This window comes from Rhineura floridana, chromosome 1 (genome assembly GCF_030035675.1).
Source record: "Rhineura floridana isolate rRhiFlo1 chromosome 1, rRhiFlo1.hap2, whole genome shotgun sequence".
Taxonomy (NCBI): Eukaryota; Metazoa; Chordata; class Lepidosauria; order Squamata; family Rhineuridae; genus Rhineura; species Rhineura floridana.
In genome coordinates, this window is record NC_084480.1 from 241,223,333 (window position 1) to 241,243,433 (window position 20,101).

Consider the following 20,101-nt stretch of genomic DNA (forward strand, 5'->3'; position numbering starts at 1 on the left):
TAGTTTTCTTCTAGGTTTCTTACAGACAAGATTTAAGCAAAATTATCTAAATTCATTTCCCCTTCATTTCTTCTCATAGGCTCTGGGGAATTCCTAGAAGGTTTTGGGCCCCTTATAAACAGTATTTATAGTGCCTTCACCATCTATTCAGCACTGCTTTCTTCATCCTTTTGTATCCCTTACCTTTCCACCTTTTGTTCTGCATTTTGTTCCCTAACTGCCATTGATATAATGGCTACTTCTGGGATTTAATCTGGATTTTTTCCTTCTTAAGAAAAAGCATCACACACACCTTCTGCCTGCTTTGCATCCAGTAGATAACAGCAATGCCAGCCTCTCTTTTATTTTCAACATTGGCTCCAGCAGGTGCAGGCAACCCAAAATCCTTTAGCCTCCTCTGTGCCGTTTGTGTCTGATAATGACTACTTACTGGCCAAGGAATTGAGAGTGCTCTTTGGAGAGCACTGCAAGCTGAAGGCAGGACTGTTTGTATCAGGTTACTGCACACTCCCCCTGATAAACTGGTCATCATACCCTGCTTATCAGAATGAAAAGGGATAACATCAGACAGGGTTGCACACAGCCCAAGGCAGATAGTTGAAGCTTTTAAAGCAGAGAACGACATTCCCTAAAGGTTGAAAAGTGAGGGAAAGAAAAAAGATAATCAGTTTGTTTCCAGAAGACCAGCTCTCTAAAACCCTGGAACCATTTTCAGAGCAAAGCAGAGTCTGAAGGAGGCAAAGAGGATTCCCTTGCCTTTTTCACAGTATGCACAGGATAGATTTGAGGGGGAGAAAAAACAGATTGATTTCAAATGTGTTTTTGAACAGGTCAGTCATCAGGCCCATAAACCAGCACATGTGTGGTGCAAGTGAACTATGCATTGGCCTGAAGATAAGCCCCACTATCCTTAATGGGGCTCAGTAAGTGTGTTTAGGATTGCACCCTACATTAACAGAGCAATAGCCATGTTAGTCTGTTGCAGCAAAAACAAGAGAGACTCTTGGGACACCTGTAACACAAATTTATTGTGATATATAATATAGACTTGATCCCTTTATCAGATTACTTTATTCACCTTTGAAGTTGATTCTATTCCATAAAAGTGTATGTTGTAATAAATGTGTGATAAGTCCTTAAGGTGCCACAAAACTTTTTTTTGCAACCTAAATTAGGTGATACAAACTACAGGAGACTCAGATTCACACACAGAGACTCAGACTTTCTCTCTCTCTGGCACCACAACACTGTTGTTTTTGTAGCCTAAATTAGGTGGTACAAACTGTAGGACAGCCTTTCCCAACCAGTGTGCCTCCAGATGTTGTTGGACCACAACTCCCATCAGCCTCAGCTAGCCTTGCCAATGGTCAGGAAGATGGGAGTTGTAGTCCAACAACATCTGGAGGCACACTGGTTGGGAAAGGCTGCTGTAGGACTTTGGTGTAGATGGTGTGTGTGTGTGTGTGTGTGTGTGTGTGAGAGAGAGAGAGAGAGAGAGAGAGAGAGAGAGAGAGATTAAAATTAAAAAGGTGGCAGAGCAGCTTTTAAACTGACTGAGGGGGGAAACCCGACAGGAGCTGAGAAAGGTCCGGTTCGGAATAAACCTCCCCCCTGGGATAAAAACCAAAGAAATGATGAAATTTTAAAAGGGGTAGGCCTAGAAGTAGGCATTGTGAGAGCAGGGGCACAGGATATAAATTCAGAAGAGCAAAATTACCACAGGCCTAACCACAAGTGCCAAAGACACTTGAAGAGAGACACTGCTTACAAGTGCCTGTACGCTAATGCTAGGAGCCTGCGAACCAAGATGGGAGAACTGGAGTGCTTGGTCTTAGAGGAGAGCATTGATATAGTGAGCATAACGGAGACCTGGTGGAATGGAGAAAACCAATGGGATACGGTTATCCCTGGATATAAACTATATCGGAAGGACAGGGAAGGACGTATTGGTGGCGGAGTCGCTCTATACGTGAAAGAAGGCATTGAATCCAGCAAGCTCGAAACCCCAAAAGAGGCAGACTCCTCCACAGAATCGTTGTGGGTGGTGATACCATGCCCCAGGAGGGACTTAATACTGGGAACGATCTATCATCCCCCTGATCAAAATGCTCAGGGAGACCTGGAGATGAGATATGAAATTGAGGAAGCATCCAAACTAGGAAATGTGGTAGTAATGGGTGACTTCAACTACCCGGACATAGACTGGCCGCATATGTGTTCCAGTCATGACAAAGAAGCAAAGTTTCTAGATATTCTAAATGACTATTCCCTAGACCAGTTGGTCATGGAACCGACCAGAGGAACGGCAACCCTGGACTTAATCCTCAGTGGGGACCGGGACCTGGTGCAAGATGTAAGTGTTGTTGAACCGATTGGGAGCAGTGACCACAGTGCTATTAAATTAAACATACATGTAAATGGCCAATTGCCAAGAAAATCCAACACAGTCACATTTGACTTCAAAAGAGGAAACTTCACAAAAATGAGGGGATTGGTAAAAAGAAAGCTGAAAAACAAAGTCCAGAGGGTCACATCACTTGAAAATGCTTGGAAGTTGTTTAAAAACACTATATTAGAAGCTCAACTGGAGTGCATACCGCAGATCAGAAAAGGTACCGCCAGGGCCAAGAAGATGCCAGCATGGTTAATGAGCAAAGTCAAGGAAGCTCTTAGAGGCAAAAAGTCTTCCTTCAAAAAATGGAAGTCTTGTCCAAATGAAGAAAATAAAAAAGAACACAAACTCTGGCAAAAGAAATGCAAGAAGACAATAAGGGATGCTAAAAAAGAATTTGAGGAGCACATTGCTAAGAACATAAAAACCAACAACAACAAATTCTATAAATACATTCAAAGCAGGAGACCATCTAGGGAGACAATTGGACCCTTGGATGATAAGGGAGTCAAAGGTGTACTAAAGAACGATAAGGAGATTGCAGAGAAGCTAAATGAATTCTTTGCATCTGTCTTCACAGTGGAAGATATAGGTCAGATCCCTGAACCTGAACTAACATTTGCAGGAAGGGATTCTGAGGAACTGAGACAAATAGTGGTAACGAGAGAGGAAGTTCTAAGTTTAATGGACAATATAAAAACTGACAAATCACCGGGCCCGGATGGCATCCACCCGAGAGTTCTCAAAGAACTCAAATGTGAAATTGCTGATCTGCTAACTAAAATATGTAACTTGTCCCTTGGGTCCTCCTCCGTGCCTGAGGACTGGAAAGTGGCAAATGTAACGCCAATCTTCAAAAAGGGATCCAGAGGGGATCCCGGAAATTACAGGCCAGTTAGCTTAACTTCTGTCCCTGGAAAACTGGTAGAAAGTATTATTAAAGCTAGATTAACTAAGCACATAGAAGAACAAGCCTTGCTGAAGCAGAGCCAGCATGGCTTCTGCAAGGGAAAGTCCTGTCTCAGTAACCTATTAGAATTCTTTGAGAGTGTCAACAAGCATATAGATAGAGGTGATCCAGTGGACATAGTGTACTTAGACTTTCAAAAAGCGTTTGACAAGGTACCTCACCAAAGGCTTCTGAGGAAGCTTAGCAGTCATGGAATAAGAGGAGAGGTCCTTTTGTGGATAAGGAATTGGTTAAGAAGCAGAAAGCAGAGAGTAGGAATAAACGGACAGTTCTCCCAATGGAGGGCTGTAGAAGGTGGAGTCCCTCAAGGATCGGTATTGGGACCTGTACTTTTCAACTTGTTCATTAATGACCTAGAATTAGGAGTGAGCAGTGAAGTGGCCAAGTTTGCTGACGACACTAAATTGTTCAGGGTTGTTAAAACAAAAAGGGATTGCGAAGAGCTCCAAAAAGACCTCTCCAAACTGAGTGAATGGGCAGAAAAATGGCAAATGCAATTCAATATAAACAAGTGTAAAATTATGCATATTGGAGCAAACAATCTTAATTTCACATATACGCTCATGGGGTCTGAACTGGCGGTGACCGACCAGGAGAGAGACCTTGGGGTTGTAGTGGACAGCACGATGAAAATGTCGACCCAGTGTGCAGCAGCTGTGAAAAAGGCAAATTCCATGCTAGCTATAATTAGGAAAGGTATTGAAAATAAAACAGCCGATATCATAATGCCATTGTATAAATCTATGGTGCGGCCACATTTGGAATACTGTGTACAGTTCTGGTCGCCTCATCTCAAAAAGGATATTCTAGAGTTGGAAAAGGTTCAGAAGAGGGCAACCAGAATGATCAAGGGGATGGAGCGACTCCCTTACGAGGAAAGGTTGCAGTATTTGGGGCTTTTTAGTTTAGAGAAAAGGCGGGTCAGAGGAGACATGATAGAAGTGTATAAAATTATGCATGGCATTGAGAAAGTGGATAGAGAAAAGTTCTTCTCCCTCTCTCATAATACTAGAACTCGTGGACATTCAAAGAAGCTGAATGTTGGAAGATTCAGGACAGACAAAAGGAAGTACTTCTTTACTCAGCGCATAGTTAAACTATGGAATTTGCTCCCACAAGATGCAGTAATGGCCACCAGCTTGGACGGCTTTAAAAGAAGATTAGACAAATTCATGGAGGACAGGGCTATCAATGGCTACTAGCCATGATGGCTGTGCTCTGCCACCCTAGTCAGAGGCAGCATGCTTCTGAAAACCAGTTGCCGGAAGCCTCAGGAGGGGAGAGTGTTCTTGCACTCGGGTCCTGCTTGCGGGCTTCCCCCAGGCACCTGGTTGGCCACTGTGAGAACAGGATGCTGGACTAGATGGGCCACTGGCCTGATCCAGCAGGCTCTTCTTATGTTCTTATGAGAGAGATTTATCTATTTTGTACTTGATGTCAAGCTTTCAGAATTTTAATTTTATGATGTTTGGCCCAAAAGTTTTCTTGAAAATCCAATTCTTGAAAATATGAATGACAATTACACTAATGTGCCTATTCAGAAAATATAACCATTCATAAAGAATGCACATTCATGGAAGAAAATTATTTATTTTCAATTTTTATAGCCTGCCCTGTAACAAAAGCTTTCAGAACAGTTGTCAGAATAAAACCGAAACAAAAACAACACTAAAAAGAACAAAACAATGTGATGCGGCATGAAGGTAAAATCCAATTGATGATCCTAATGATGATGGTCATAATGTCAGACCCGAGTGCAAGTCACAACAAATTTACGTTGCCTCCAGCGAAACTATACTAGAACACTTTGTCTGAATATTACAACCTAAGCAGAGGTGAGTGTGTGTTGAGATTGTCGTGGGTGGGACGAAAAGATCCGCGGGACACCCAGGAATAGGCCTCTATGCTTGTATTGTCAATGCAAACGAGAAAGCTCACAAATGAGAGGCGGGAGGGTCGGAGCGTCAAACGAGTGGGTGAGATGGGGGGGGGGAGTTGGGGAAACGTCTTCCAATGATGGCGCTCCAGAGTTTCTCTCGCCCGCCCGCTCCTGGAGGCCGGCGATCGGGGCTTCTTCCCTTCCGCTCACCCCTTGCACTCGCAGGGGGTCATGGGCAGGGAGGCGGCAGCTGGCCAAGGAAAGCGTCGGAGGTGGCGGCGGGCGCCGGGCGGGAGGAGGAGGAAGATGGGGCGAGGGTTTCATTCCTCCCGAAGAAGTGAGTTTGGAACGTAATGATTGCCATCCTGCAGCAATTTCCCTGTGTCATGGCTCCGGTTTCCTAGCAACAGCGGCAAGTCCGGCCAGCAGGAGCAGCAGCAGCAGCTTCACACAGCACCATTCAGCAGCAGGAGCAGCGGCAGCAGCTCCGCCGGGCAGGAAAAGCGACCGGCTGGCGGCGGCAACCACAACAATAACAACCGCCCGGAGGAAAGAAGCAGAGTAAGAGGGCGCCTGGACAGGGCGATCCGAAGCCGAGGAGGATGCGGAAGGGAGCGGGAGCCGCACTTTGGGGAAACTCTTTCTTGCCCTGGCTTCCTCCGGCTGCCGTGGAGCTGAGGCGGCTGCCCGCAGCCATACGATCGCGTCTCTCGCCGCGATGGATGTGAGCAAGAAGTGGCCGCGTTGAGGAGGGGGCGGCGGGGGGTTCTGGCTTGGCGAGGTTTCCACTCGCCGGCCTCCAAAGTTTCTCTATGGTTTCTCTCTGGGCTCCGAGGAACTTGCCTACGGCGCTGACATCCCCCGATTTTCCCTGGTAAGAGAACGCGATGGAGCTTCTCCGCTTACAAAATGCTGCCATTTTGAACGATAAACTCACCCGGGGATCCTCTAACTCCCTCCCCCCAAGAAAAAAGACCTGGCTGTAGGAATGGGGTTCCCTCACGAGCTTTCTCTTACCCTTCTGCATCATACTGTCCCTGTTGACCAACAGTTTATGGCTTCATCCCCTTTCTGAGAGGTGGGGGGGAAGGGAGTTGGGAGAAGAGCCTCGCGCTCTGAAGGTTATGAAATGAGGGCTGTAGGTGTACCGGGGAGATGGGTCTGACAAATGGGCGCGGGTGACGTCTGAAAGTACCTTGGATGGATTGTCTCCAGGAGTGAGTGTCGATCTGGAAAGTTGAAAGATTTGGCTGCCCTTATTCGCTGGCTCTGGAGCAAGCGACAGACCTGCCTCCTTTTATGATTGCCAGCTCAAGTCCTCAGATACGCTGCCAGACTGGCTGTGCCTCATGCAGAGATTGTCGACTGCATCATTCAAAAACTATTCCCCAATAGACACTGGTAACGTTGCTAATTACACGATGTAGGACAACATAGCACCAGGTATGTCATCCACAAATGTTTATTAGCCTTTGTCCCTAAGGCACCCCCCCCCCGGAATGCAATAATGTTTAAACTCTTTCAGCAGGCAGAAAACTCCTTCCCAAGAGCCAGCAGCTAATTTGTGCAGTTCAGGATAATCTACCCAATGGAGTGTATTTTCATTTCCACACATTCAGCCAGGGAGAATGGCAAGCAAGTGTCTTGACTGTTATTTCTCTCAAGATGTTCATCTACTGCATAGCTTTTAGACTTGAAAAACAGCTGAAGTCCTGGAAAATAGAGAATACCATGAAATATAATCTAGAATACATTTAAAAATAGAACTAATAGCTGGCATAAATCACATTGGGTGTGGGTGTGTTTGTTTCTCCAAGTCCTTTCCGAATCATGGACCATTTCCTCATAGCATATTAATTAACAATTGCTTTCATTATCAGAAACTCAGTTTTAGCTCTCCTTTTGCTCTACTCTACTAATATTGTTTTGGAATCATTGTTCATCATATGTTTTTCCATCTTAGTTAATGTAGATCTTGGTGAAATTTCATTGCATGAAAAGCTGAACCTTGGGGGGGGGAATTAAATCAGCCCTATTGATAAAGGTTTTTTTTCTCCCTCCAACCAGTTGAAGCTCATACTAGGGAAGAGGAGGGAAGGATAAACTGGCTGATGAATTACTTTTATGTGCAGTGTAAGAAGAACCAGGAATATTTTTGCAAGAAAATGCCTGGAGATTAAATGAATCAGGAAACTGTTGAATCTGGGGATATTTGGGAAATGGGAAGATTTCACTGATGAGTGAAATAAGATTACCTAGGATTCTGACAATCAGATTTCAAGGAAAAAAGATTTAACTTTACGCAGCATGTTGAACTGATTGCTTTTATCTTTCTTATAATTTCTTTCAGACATCCTGGGAAAAGTAAGGAGTTCTTTAGTATTTTCAGATTGTCCTCTTGAATATACAATTGTTGCTTCATTATTTGAATACTCGAATTATGAACTCTGATTTAATGCAAATAAAAGCATTGCAGATTATTACACAGAACATGATTTGTTCCCTCCTGGTGATTGAAAGTAGTGTCCCTTCTCATTTTCAATCAGGTGTAACACAGAATCTTTCTGTTCCCATTACATGCTAACATTGATGGGCTGAAAATTCAGTGGTGTTACATAACCAGTTACCTTGATCATCATCATACATGATTCCAATCAGGCAAATGTCCAGAGGTTATATTCACACCTTAAGCATAAAGGACGCTTTGTCTACATAGTCAAAAGTAGATTAAAAAGGAATTGCTTCAAATAAACATTTCTAGTATTGTTAGTATTTGGTTATCTCCTTAGTGTATTGACAGTTACATGATAAATTCTAAGTTTATAAAATCACCCAGCCTGTTCAGTGCAATACATACTTACACACCCAGTGGCCTAAATAAAGCCATTCATATTGCCTTTCTAGTATCATTTTCTACCATTGTATGGTAGATCACCACCCCTAAGTCTCTTGTGTAACATAACCTTTTAGCCTCATTCAAAGAAGGTGGCCTGGAACTCAGAAACAGCTAACAAAACAGGAACCTCCACATTCATAATAAAACAGCGTGGATTATAAAAGCCAAACAATTGCACAAAGTATGATTAAGGCTGCATCAGGCTTCCTCCGCACCACCCTTAAAACAATGAGAAAATGTTTCACATCTTGGTTATCTTAAGACAAGCAATGGGCAACAGCAGCATAAGGAACTTTAAAGAAAGGCTGAGTTTTCTCTGTAAACTGCTACTGGCAGATCACTCCAAGGTTTTTGTTTTGAAATGTTTTTATAATGTAGCTGTAACCCTTTCATAATCAGCTAATGTGCCCCACTTATGACAAATCTGTTACTCTTTGCCCATTGGATATTTATTAGGAAAGTACAGTCTGCAAAACGACAACAACAGCTCCATTCCAGAGTGAGTGCTTCCACCTGGATCTAGGAGTGTGCATCTGGAGTACCTGGTACTCTAACCCCTTTTTAGCATGGTCAGTAAATGCAGGCTGGTAGAGAGAAGGCAGGATTATATCCCCCACCGTCAGTCTTGATTTCCATGCATACAAATAAACAACCTGGTGCTACACACATACACAGCTTAGGCCCATCACTCTTAATGCCTAGTGTTATGGCTTCATTAGTCCTAGTTACATTTAGAATAGAAGTGAAAGACAAAAACAAGTAAAGATACAGTGAAGTTTGGAGATCGTATGAGTGCAACCTTCCAGTGAGATCCTTGAGAAGGATACTCATGCACAGGAACACACAGGGACACCTACCTTTGTACAGACAGGAAAGTAAGGAGTCAGTTTTCAGTCTACATCAGCAGTGAGGTGTGTGGGGTATTTGGGGGGGAGGGCGGGAGTTAACAGATATGAAGTATTGACTCACATAGTATAGTGGCATGAGAAGAGCAGAGGCCAAATCAAAGAGTCATTTAAAGAGGAAAGGTGGTATTTAGGATTGAGGAAAGGACCCTAGGGTCTGGGTGATCTGTGGAAAAAAACTGCTATGCTTCAAATGCCCTCAAATGAGATGATGGAGAGGAAGCAGTTCTTCCTTCTGATCTTTCTGCTCTAACTTCCAGGTAGAAAGAAAATGACCTACAGTTTCCAATATGTAAAGTTAAATTACAATGCCACCCAACCTTCTAACCCATCCATGACACTTAAAGGTCATTCTACTTTTTCAAGACTTGCTCCTTTTCAGAGTAAATGTTCTCTTCCACCTAGCTCATGCACATTCATTTAGAAATGCACTTTACGTGATCAGTGAAAGTGTGGGACAGGGGTGAGATTCAGAATGTTATTCTCTCACACGCATGCACGCATGCACCTCTAAACTCTAAACATACACCTGAAGGTCTGCACAGACCTTTGCAGGCACCACAGCGTATAGACTCTCACAGTTGCATTCACTGAAGTTGGAAAATGGCACCTGTCTTTAAGCTTCTGGGAGCCATCATGGTGAGCCACTTCTGCATGCTAGTGTTTAGCCTGGCATCACATGTTTTTGACAGCTTTGAGAAAAATATTCACTTGAATTTGAGGCTCCATACTACAAGAACAAGCAATATCTTTTGTAGTGGAATTTCTCCATTAAACTATATAAAAGATTAGACTTTCTAAGACATCATGGGTAGTTCTCAAAGTAGACATGGACAAGCTTTTTTCTGTCAAGGCCAACATTCCCTCAAGTGTAATCTGTCAGGGGCTGTACATGCCAATGATGGGTGGCGTTGGAGACAAAAATCTTCTGGATTAACTCATCCTAAACTGCCCTGCTTCAATTTCCATGAAGTTATCTTAGATTAGAATTCCCAGTTCTGTACAGATTTTCTCAGAAGTAAGCTCACAGGGTTTATACAAATAAGTATACAGAGAGATTTTTTTGTGTTTTGTTTTGCAGCAGACCAATACAGCTACTGTCCTGGAAAGCATATAAAAGTAATACCTAACTGATGTTAGTGATATACACACATGACAGAAGCTTACCAGTTTGTTCTTAGACAATGAAGGGGAGATTGTTTTCCCAAAAATATACAAACATCAATTTATTTTTATCAAATAAAATACTTGCCTTTCAAATGTTCTTAAACGGCATAGGAAGCTGGGGGGGGCTTTAAAAAGCCAGGAGGAAATGAACAGGAAGGATGTAACTCTGATGGGGTGGAAAAATGGGAAGCTTCAGAAGGAATTGGGGGCTGCATAAAATGAGGTTTGGGGGCCATATGCAGCCACAGGTTGCCCACCTGTGTGTTGAAGAGAGGATAAACATCCTTGCTGAACTACAAACCTATTTGTATATGTGTTTGTAGTGAATCCATCCCAGTTTCTCAATTAGTGAAATACAGATTCTAACACTTTTTGTGTTGATTCATCCAGTCAATGGCAATAAATCTGTAGGGCTGGGAGGAGGAGGGTTCTACAAACCTGCAGGGCCAGAATGAAAATGAACACACCACCACTGAAGTAATCTCTAGCTCTGGGATGGGGAATCTGCAGCCCTCCAGATGATGCTGGATTTCACCTACCATCAACTCCAGCCAGCATGGCCAATGGTCAAGGATGATAGAAGTTGTGTTAACCTTTCCTGTTCCAACGGAATTCCCCCCCTCGTCCCAGTTGTTCAGCATGACAAAGGGGTGTAGTGGTCTGGGGTCTTGGGAGCAGGGTCCCAGCAGGGTCCCTATGTCTCCAGCATCCCATGAGCCAATCAGCATGGAAGGGGAATGTGTTAGCTGCTGAGAAGAGTAGTCTAGCATGCTTCCTTGTCCTTTCCTGCTGATTGGAACCAAAGAGTGAAAGGAGGTGAATCAGCCACAGAGAAGACTCTTTACAGTAGCTAACACTCTCCCCTTTCATGCTTATTGGCTCATAGGGATGACTGTTTTTGTGGGAGAAGGCATTAAAAAGGATCTAGTTCTCGACCCCATAGCAAAAATGGGGGCGTGTGGCTGATGATAGGGCATGTCCCTATCATGAAGGGACCCTGCACTTCTGAATTTGCCACTATGCTCCTGATGACAAATCTTGAGAATCCTTGCTATAAATTTGGCCTTTTGAAGGTGTACACTCACCAGTTCTTTTTACTCCCTCTGAATTTCACCTACTCAGAACCCACACTGAGGAAGCAAAAGCGTGTTTTATTGGGTCAAACAACCAGGAAAAAGAGTTTCTGTTTGCCCAATCCTATGATAGCAGGAGAAATGATAGCTTGTTCTCTATAGTTAAGATGCATGCCCATTAAAAGTCAAACTCAGCTGATATTCTAGGTAGGGGATATTGAGGCTGAATTATACTTGTCCAGCAGAAGTGAAGGGAAGAGGGCACTGCCATCAGTAAATGTTTGTGCAGAAGAACTAATGGAGTCCTGGCCTTGGGAACATTCACACTGGTATGGTTTGGAGTTAGAGGGGGATGGGTGATTAAGGGAAAGAGGGACTAGAGCACAGCATGTGTGATCAAGCAGGAAGCCAGGGTTCTAGGAAAGACCACCGCGCAATGCTATATGTGTCTACTGAGAAGTAAACCCCATTGGGTTCAAAGGGACTTACCCCAAGTAAGTGTATAGGATTTGCAGCCTTAGTTATTTTGTGTCATTTATAAACTGCTTTTCTAAATATTTTATTTAAACCTGTGTTTATTTAACAAATCAAAAAAAGAAATTGATCAAGTAAATTAAACAGCAATACAACCATCACATAAACTGATATTAAACAATACCACCAGGAACAGAACAATAAAGGCAACCCCCGCACCCCTACATAAACTCCAAATGAAAATACCTTGCCCACCCACCCAATGGTGAGAAAAGAAGGAGCCCGCCAGATGTCCCCAGGACATGAATTCCACAACTGTAGAGCCAACACTGAAAATGCCCTGCACCTGATACCTGCCAATCATATGGCTGGTGGAGACAGACCTGATGGCAGGGCTTCTGGAGCTAACTGAAGGGCATGGGCAACTCCATACAGATGAAGGCCATCCTTTTAAAAAAAAATTAAAAAAAAATTTTTTTTAATTTGAATTTAAAATTGAAAATTTTTAATTATGTTTTATTGTGTATTGTATTTACATCCACTTGTATTTTAACCTGTTTTATTATGCTGTACACCGCCCTGGGAGCTTATTGCTATAGGGCGGTCTAAAAATGTAATAAAATAAATAAAATAAATAAATTCAGGTAATAGTGACCTGGACTGTATTGGGCCTTTAAAGGTCAACAACAGGACTAAATGGGGCTCAAAAATAGATAAGCAGCCAGTGCAATTTATACAAAAATTGGCATAATGTGTTCTGATCATTGAACAGCATCCAGCATCCTAATGGCTGCATTTTGCATCAGCTGCAGTTTCTGAACCATCTGTAAAGGCCGTCCCACATAGAGAACATAAACAAAACTAAACTGAAGCATATGTAACTGAGTCCAGATATGCTTTCTCTAAATATAGCTGCAACGGATAAATCAGCCCAAGGAGATAAACTACGTTCCTAACTACTGATGTCACCTGCACATCCAAAGACAAGGCCATGTCTAAAAGCACCCACAGATTGCACAGTTGTCCCTTCAGGCAATACAACCCCATCAAGGATAAGTAGTCCACCTATATCCGAAACAGCAGAACCCCAAACAACAGAGTTCATGTCATCCAAACCAGGACAAGACTGAACACCAACTCACTAGGATTCATACAGAAAAAATATATATGTGGATCTTAATTAAGGTTTCTTTGCCAGCCATACCGCCAGCAAGAAGGGGTGTTTGGGTCCCCTTTCAGTGTCTCCCTCCATCATGTGTACGAGTGCATGCCCACCAATGTTTGCAGGGCCTGATTAATCAATGTTTTATTCATTTATTCTCTAAAAATTAAGTGCCAAACTACAGTTCAATGAATAAATTCACAGCAACCTTAAGGCTAAGTGGTCAGTTTCGCAACTGGATTACATTTGAGTGTCTATTCTTTTTGTGGTCAGGAATCAGCAGGTTATTGTAAACCTGCCTAAGCTTGCAGCATTATCTGTCTCACACACGCTTCCTTGTGTGATTAGTCACTAGTAGTGACGGAGCAGATTTAAGAAATGTCTGAAACGTAATTTGCAAGCTAAAAGGGATGTTGTAATGTGGACAGTTGATCTGGCTCTTTTCCAGGCTCTCATGTGCTTTCCCCCCCCCTTTTGCTGCAGGAGCCGGTGTCAGTGCCCAGGGTAGCCAGCCATGATTGCTACTGGAGGCCTCTTGAGGATCTCAGCCAGGAAACAGGATCCCCTGCGGCCTCAGAGCCAAGTCCCCAAACGCAAGCGCAAAGCCAAAAAGAAACGCAAGAATGACGTGGTGGTGGTGAAGGGCAAGCTCAAACTCTGCTCACTCTCGGGCCTCATTGCTCTCTGCGGTATCCTGGTGCTGCTCGTGGGAATTGCCTTGGCGGTGGTCGGCTATTGGCCAAAGCCTCTTTACCAGGCAGGGAGCATGAGGGACAGCCCGTTTGTGCCACCACACGGGACTGCCCCCAAAAGCCGCTCCAGGAATCAGACAGAAGACCCAGGGGAATCTCACGTGGAAGTCGCGAGAGCCAATTCCTCCTTCCCTAGCAGCCAGAAAGGTTTCCTTCCTTCTTCATCTGCCCCGTCCCCCTCCTCCACCTCAACAAGCTTCCTCTATCACCTTTTCTCACAGTATTTGCATTCAGACAATCTGAAGGTGCTTGGACCCCTCATCATGGGCATCGGGATCTTCCTCTTCATTTGCGCTAATGCCGTGCTCCATGAGAACCGTGACAAGAAGACCAAGATTATCAACTTGAGGGACCTGTACTCCACTGTCATAGATGCACACAGCCTCCGGACCAAGGATGGGGCCCCCTCAGCTGCCGTTGCCCCAGTTCCAATCAACGGCTTTGTGAATTATGTGCAACCTCGAGGAGCGGAGCTGAAACCTGGCAATGGCGCTGGGGAAACCTTGGGGGCTTCTGCCATGCAAGCCAAGAGCACCTGGCACCCCACTGTGGGTGCCCCCCTGTCCCCTCCTGACTTGGCCTACTCGCCACGCTCCTCTTCCTTCTCTTCAAGGCAGCAGCAGCCACCCAGCTTGGCTGAGGCTGTGTACAGCATCTATCAGGAGAGAGCTGCCTTTGCCAGAACTGCTCGTAGCCCACCTTGTAGCCCCCCAGATGGCTGGGACCAGCGCAGCACTGCCAGTTCCATTGTGGATTCCTCACTCAGCACCTTCACTTTGCTGCCTTTGGCTCAGGGGGAGGTGACAGATGGAGACTGTGGTGGCTGGCGGAGGCAGCTGGGGGAACGAGGGACTAGGGAGATTCCACAGGGAGAGTTTGAGCTCAGCTTGAAAGATCTCAGGAGCAGCTATGTAGACACAGGGCAATGGCATACAGTGCTGCCCAGGGTGGGCAAGCGCAAGTTGGTTCTTAGACGGCAGAGCACAAGCTGCCTCCCTGACGCCAGGAGATCCCTCTCCCCTGAACCTTCTCAGACTTTGGACAGTAGCACAGACCTAGACTCCAGTCTTTTAGTAAAAGCTTCATCTTCCAGCTACTCCAAATCCCTAGATCTGGGGGACTCTCCCCCTCCTACCCCACCTGTGGATAGGAGAGAGTCTCAGAGCTCTCAGTGCGATCAACACAGAAGCAATAAGGGCTACACCCCACTGGAGGAGACAGGCACCTCCTTGGAATCTGTTGCCAACACCCCAGCCCATAAAACCCAGGACTGTGAAATGATCCCCAGTGGGAAAACTGGCCCCCCTGAGGGTACCAACAAAAAAAAAACAGAGCAGCAGCCTTTGAAAATGCAAAGACAGTACACAAACAAAGATAAACTTTTCATGATCTCCAGATCAGATGCCATTGTCGGGCTGGAGGAAGGAGATCTGCAGACCACCGGCATTTAAATCAGAGTAAAATAAAATGGAGACAGCATCAGAACAACTTGTAATCCTTCTGCCCCCTTGTGGATCTAGGAAACGGGTTGACATCCAAAGAGCTGAAGTATGTTATTATCCTTGAATTGCATCAATAAATTCCTGTAGATGTATTCAGGAAAAACAAAACACCACCACCACATAACAGGAGTTTGTTCTGTTCAACTGTGCATCTATATTCCATGCAAGCCAAATTGTATTGCACATTGATAGTTGAGTAAATTCTTTGGATCAAAGGAATAGAATATTTTAATAATTGTGCACTTTACTGATTTTTAATTCCAGTGCTCCCCTCTCAGCTTTTGCCATGGCACTTAACTGCACACTCTTGTCCTAGCTTCAGACAGAGGTGATTTTCAAGTCAGTAGAACTGATCTCTCCCCCTCCTTTTAATATTTGGTTAGAATAAAGTACTGTATTGGAGGTATTTACAATTGAAGTACTGTGACAAAGGGGGGGGACAACTTTAATTTCTGTAAAAGTGTCAACTGAGGAAAGATAGGAGATGTCCTATGGCAAACAAGCTGCAATTCTACATTCCTAAATTCAAATAATATTACTTTATTAAGTATTATTGCACATGTATGAACAAATAGCATTAATAATCATTTTTAATTTAAATAAAATATATTTACAATGAGAAAGTCGATTTAGATAATGTTTCATTTCCTACTGAATTCTTCCAAATTAAAGAAGCCTTATATTCAGTGTAGGAACTTGTTTTTTAAGATAGCAAATAGCTGTGCATCTTGAATTAAGGGGAATAATGGTAAAAGCTTTCCTAAAGGAAAAAGAAAAATGTGATTGAGTTAAATATAACTTACTTAAAGCTTAAAAGTCTTATGCAAATGGAATAAGATCAAGGCAAAGCAAAGCACTTAAGTCCCATTGATTTCAATGGAAAAGACAATTAACCTTGTGTATTAACACTTATGAAAGAAATGAAATTACAACAAAATCCAGGATCTGGTTGCTGAGAAATAACCACCGAACTAGACATGATGTTCATTGCATTCATGTAATGAATATACTTTTTTTAAAAAGGAAATAGCAGCCATAGCCCCCGCCTCCCTGGTGAAGCATGGGGATTGCAGAGGCTGGGGAGAATTTAACCCTTTCTGCCATGGTCTCAATGAACATTTTCCCCAGCTTTTAGTTGCATGAGGAGGACAGTCCCTGCCTCCTCACTAGGGTTGCCAGGTTCAGGGCCTGAGACTGATCCTGTATCTTTAGAAGAGAAAGTCAGTCAAGTGCAGATGTTCTTCCAACACTGCAATGGGAAAAACCACAAGGTGGAATTCTCCCTTCCCCCTGCACAACATTTGAAGATGCAGAAAACCTCTTGGAGGCCGGGCCTGGCAACCAAGAGGTCTTCTGCATCTTTAAAAGTTATTCTGGGGGAAGATAGAATTCCACCTTGTGGTTTTTCCCATTACAATGTTGCAAGAACACCTGTACTTGGCTGACTTTCTCTTCTCCTAAAGATACAGGATCAGTCTCAGGCCCTGAACCTGGCAACCCTACTCCTCACCCACCCTAATCCCCCTGCTGCTCATAGCTCATAGCTGCTGTTTATACTCTTTCTTTTAAAAAATGGCATTCATGCAATGAACATCAGATCTAGTTGGGCCCTAGATTGCAGTGTGTTGAGTAGGCCTTGGTCCTAGTACAGTGTGCATAGGATTGCAACTGTTAAAATGCTTAACTTTAATAAATATTTGTGCTTAGGACTGTAGTGTTGCACCCTGGTACTAAATGCACAACTTGGGAATATCCTACTGAAATAAATAAGATCTAATTCTAAATAATTTGTGGGGATAAGGATGCAAGCTGGGTATGATTGCCAAGTTAACTTTTAATATGTTTTAGTAATCATGAAATGCTCTTAGTATCAATTTTAAGCTATGAATTTCATCCCCACATGCATTTACAAAGACAAGGAAAAACTTGAGAAGTTGTCCTAACAAACTTCCTGATGTGGCCAGTGTTAGCTGGCCCCACCATAGGGACCGTGTTCACAAGAAATATTGACAAAGCCATACTGAAAAAGGCAAAGTGATATTGACGAGGTAAAGTACTAATTTTGTGAATGTAGTACTCGGCTGTGATTTCCATAGGTATATCCATCAGTTGCTGGTGTTTATTTTTTGGTGGCTGTTTCACACATGCAAGATGTTGCTTGACATTGCAGTCACAAAGTAATGAGTATACATGCATGAATAGAGCCTTAGTTGAGGTTAATTGCAAGGTGCTAGAGAAGGCAGGAGATGGTGGTACATCATTGTGTATAATAACTGAGTAGCCCAAACCACAGTATTCATGACGTTTTAAGCTCTGAAGGTAAAAAGATGTACTTGGAAGTAAGTTAGATCAAAATTAATACATTCAATGTGTTTAGACCTGCGGTGCAGCCTATACCAGTCTATATGGGACTTTGATTAAATCCATCTACTTGATGCTTATTTGATTATGTATTGGATGGTAAACCATATTTGAAGTTAATATTCTGGCCTTTTAACTGGGATGTAGAACAGGGTGGTGTTTTTGTTTTGCCCACTAGCATAAATGGTATGAGCAATAATGTGCAAATAAAAAAAACTTTTTTGAAATTTTTATTTGGGAGGGACCCTAAACATTAATTTGAGATGTTTTCCATTATTGGTGTGTGTTTGTTTTCTTTTGTTAAAAAATGGAAGAATCTGAGATTTAGAGCAAGCTTATACCTTGAAACCAATGGGAACACTTATGAATGGGTCAGGTCCATATGGCAGCAGTAATATGTAAAACAGCTTGCTCTGATTATGGATAGAATTTCTGTGCCAGCCCCAGTAACCACCAAGAATATGAGTTCTTGAGTTAACCAATAATATGTATATGATCAACATGTTACATTGCTTCCACATGCTGTGCTGGTCCCACAGAACTATCTTTTAACTGAAGCATTTCTAACAGCTTCCACGTGGTGACTGTAACATAAAAAATTGGCCCTTGGTGAACAGATTCCATTATTATAGATTCATTTCAAATAAATACTTAATCTCAGAAATAATATGTTAAAGTTTGTTTTTGAAATTTGCTTCAAGGATAGCCCATTTCCCCAAGGAAGATCAACCATCCTTTCCTAATAAGCTGTTCAGCTGAATGTAAACATAGGTTTCAATGAAACTCAACGTCCATGTAAATGGCTTTAGATCACATCTTAATTCCCCTATTCTATAAGCTGCTGTTTGTGCCAAAGGTGAATACTTATTATGGCACTATAGCACAACACAGCAGTGTACTGGCATTGTGAGTCAACCAGTATCAGCACAACAGGATGAGTCATTACTAGGTGTGGTGCAATATAGCTATGGTGCAGTACGAAATTAGAAAGGTGTGATAGAATTAGTCAACACAGAGCCATCTATTTTGGCACAAACCAATGTATCGTGTACAACCAGCCCATTCATATGGAATTGCATGAAGAATCTGCACTCAGCCAGGTTGTGGTTTTGATCTGGATATAGGTATCCAGGACCATCACAGCAGCACATTGTGCTCCACTCTAGGAAGGCACCCACTTTCGTCTCCTATACCAATTGTATCTGTTTTGTAAGAGGGAGGGTTCTTTGAACACTGCTAGACTCCAAGGCCTGTAGATCAGAATGATAATTAGAATAAATTATGTAATTATAAAACTGTAAAGAATAGCCACAAACTGTTACTATAGTTTGAGTCCTGATAAGGACTGCTTCCTTCAAATGGATCCATCCTCTCCCTGAATAAAGCCTGCGTTGAGATGGATGGGTGAACAGCTTGCATTCTCTTTGTCGCACTGCTCTAACATAAGAAGAGCCCTGCTAGATCACATAGTCAAGCACTGCATTCTCACAGTGGCCAGCCAGATGCCTACAGGAAGCCTACAAGGAGAATGAGTGCAACAGCACTTTCCCCATTTGTGAATCACAACTGGCATACTGCTTCCGACAGTGGAGGTAGAACATAGCCATCATGGCTAGCACCCACTGATAGCTGTGCCCTCTAATATTTCACTCTAAACCCTGCTGCTGCTGCTCCCACTGAGTAGCAGCAGTGGCAGGGGCTATGATGGCATTAGCAAAGTAATTCTGAGCAGGTCCTTAGGGCTCTGCTCCTAAGTCTAATTCAGCTTCTTATAATGTAGCCAGCAATTTATGCAGTGCCTGCATCCCTTGGGATCCTATAACAGTCATTCCAGTTGGCAATGTGTATACATCATACTGTTTCATTTTGCAGTCCCACTTCCCTGAGCAGGGCCTAGTCCCCAGGACAGCCAGCGTCATATTAATGATGAATACTGGAGACTTAGGGTGCCTTTTGCAATCAACCATTTATTTACAGTTTCCAGGACCAGCCCAAGACATTTTGCTGCCTGAGGCAAAGAACAAGACGGCAGCCTCCCCACCCCAGTCCACATACAGAAGTCATCTGAACAGGCAGATGAGTCTTGTAACTTCAACGCTGGTGACAGGACAACATCCTTCACCACACCTGAGGGTAGCAGGCTGATTTAGGGGGCATAGGACAGGCTCCATGGCACACACAGCTCTGTTCTCCAACACCTTGCCACTGCTGCTTTGTTCTGCCCTAACGGTTGGAGTGGCCCTGCCAGTTTTCCAGGTGGGGCATGCACACAGTACTAGTCCAAAAAGAGCATCAGTTGCTAAAGGAAAAATCCTCTCACCCAAGATTCCTTGCCATACAGCTGGAAAAATTCAGAATGTATTTCTTTGGCCAAATTAGTGGTAGAAGGAGGAAATGCGGGTTGTAGGTGTAGTAGAGAAAGACTGGCACACATAAAATTGATAACATTTTAAATAGGCCACAGCTTCTTTTTTGAAAGGGCTTGCAAAACAATTGGGGTCAGTGGGGTTCAACCAAATCAACTAAAATAAAACCATAGAATGATAACACACTGTATAAATGGATATA

General features: G+C 43.4%; 1 protein-coding gene across 4 annotated transcripts; it reads left to right on the top strand.

Annotated features, from left to right (window-relative positions):
• The first annotated feature begins 5,478 nt into the window (after nt 1-5,478).
• Nucleotides 5,479-15,736, top strand: TMEM200C (transmembrane protein 200C). 4 transcript variants are annotated; one of them, XM_061595901.1, is made up of 3 exons: nt 5,479-6,115; nt 6,457-6,684; nt 13,402-15,736. In XM_061595901.1, exon 3 carries the CDS (start codon nt 13,433-13,435, stop codon nt 15,119-15,121), a length of 1,689 nt encoding a protein of 562 aa, XP_061451885.1. In that variant the 5' UTR covers nt 5,479-6,115; nt 6,457-6,684; nt 13,402-13,432; the 3' UTR covers nt 15,122-15,736. The 4 variants fall into 4 exon arrangements, 3 of the variants coding, with proteins under 3 accessions (XP_061451885.1, XP_061451976.1, XP_061452044.1); XM_061595992.1 differs by having other exon boundaries at nt 6,552-6,684; XR_009759091.1 differs by lacking the exon at nt 13,402-15,736 and adding an exon at nt 7,592-7,657 and having other exon boundaries at nt 5,479-6,684.
• Nucleotides 15,737-20,101: the final 4,365 nt, after the last annotated feature.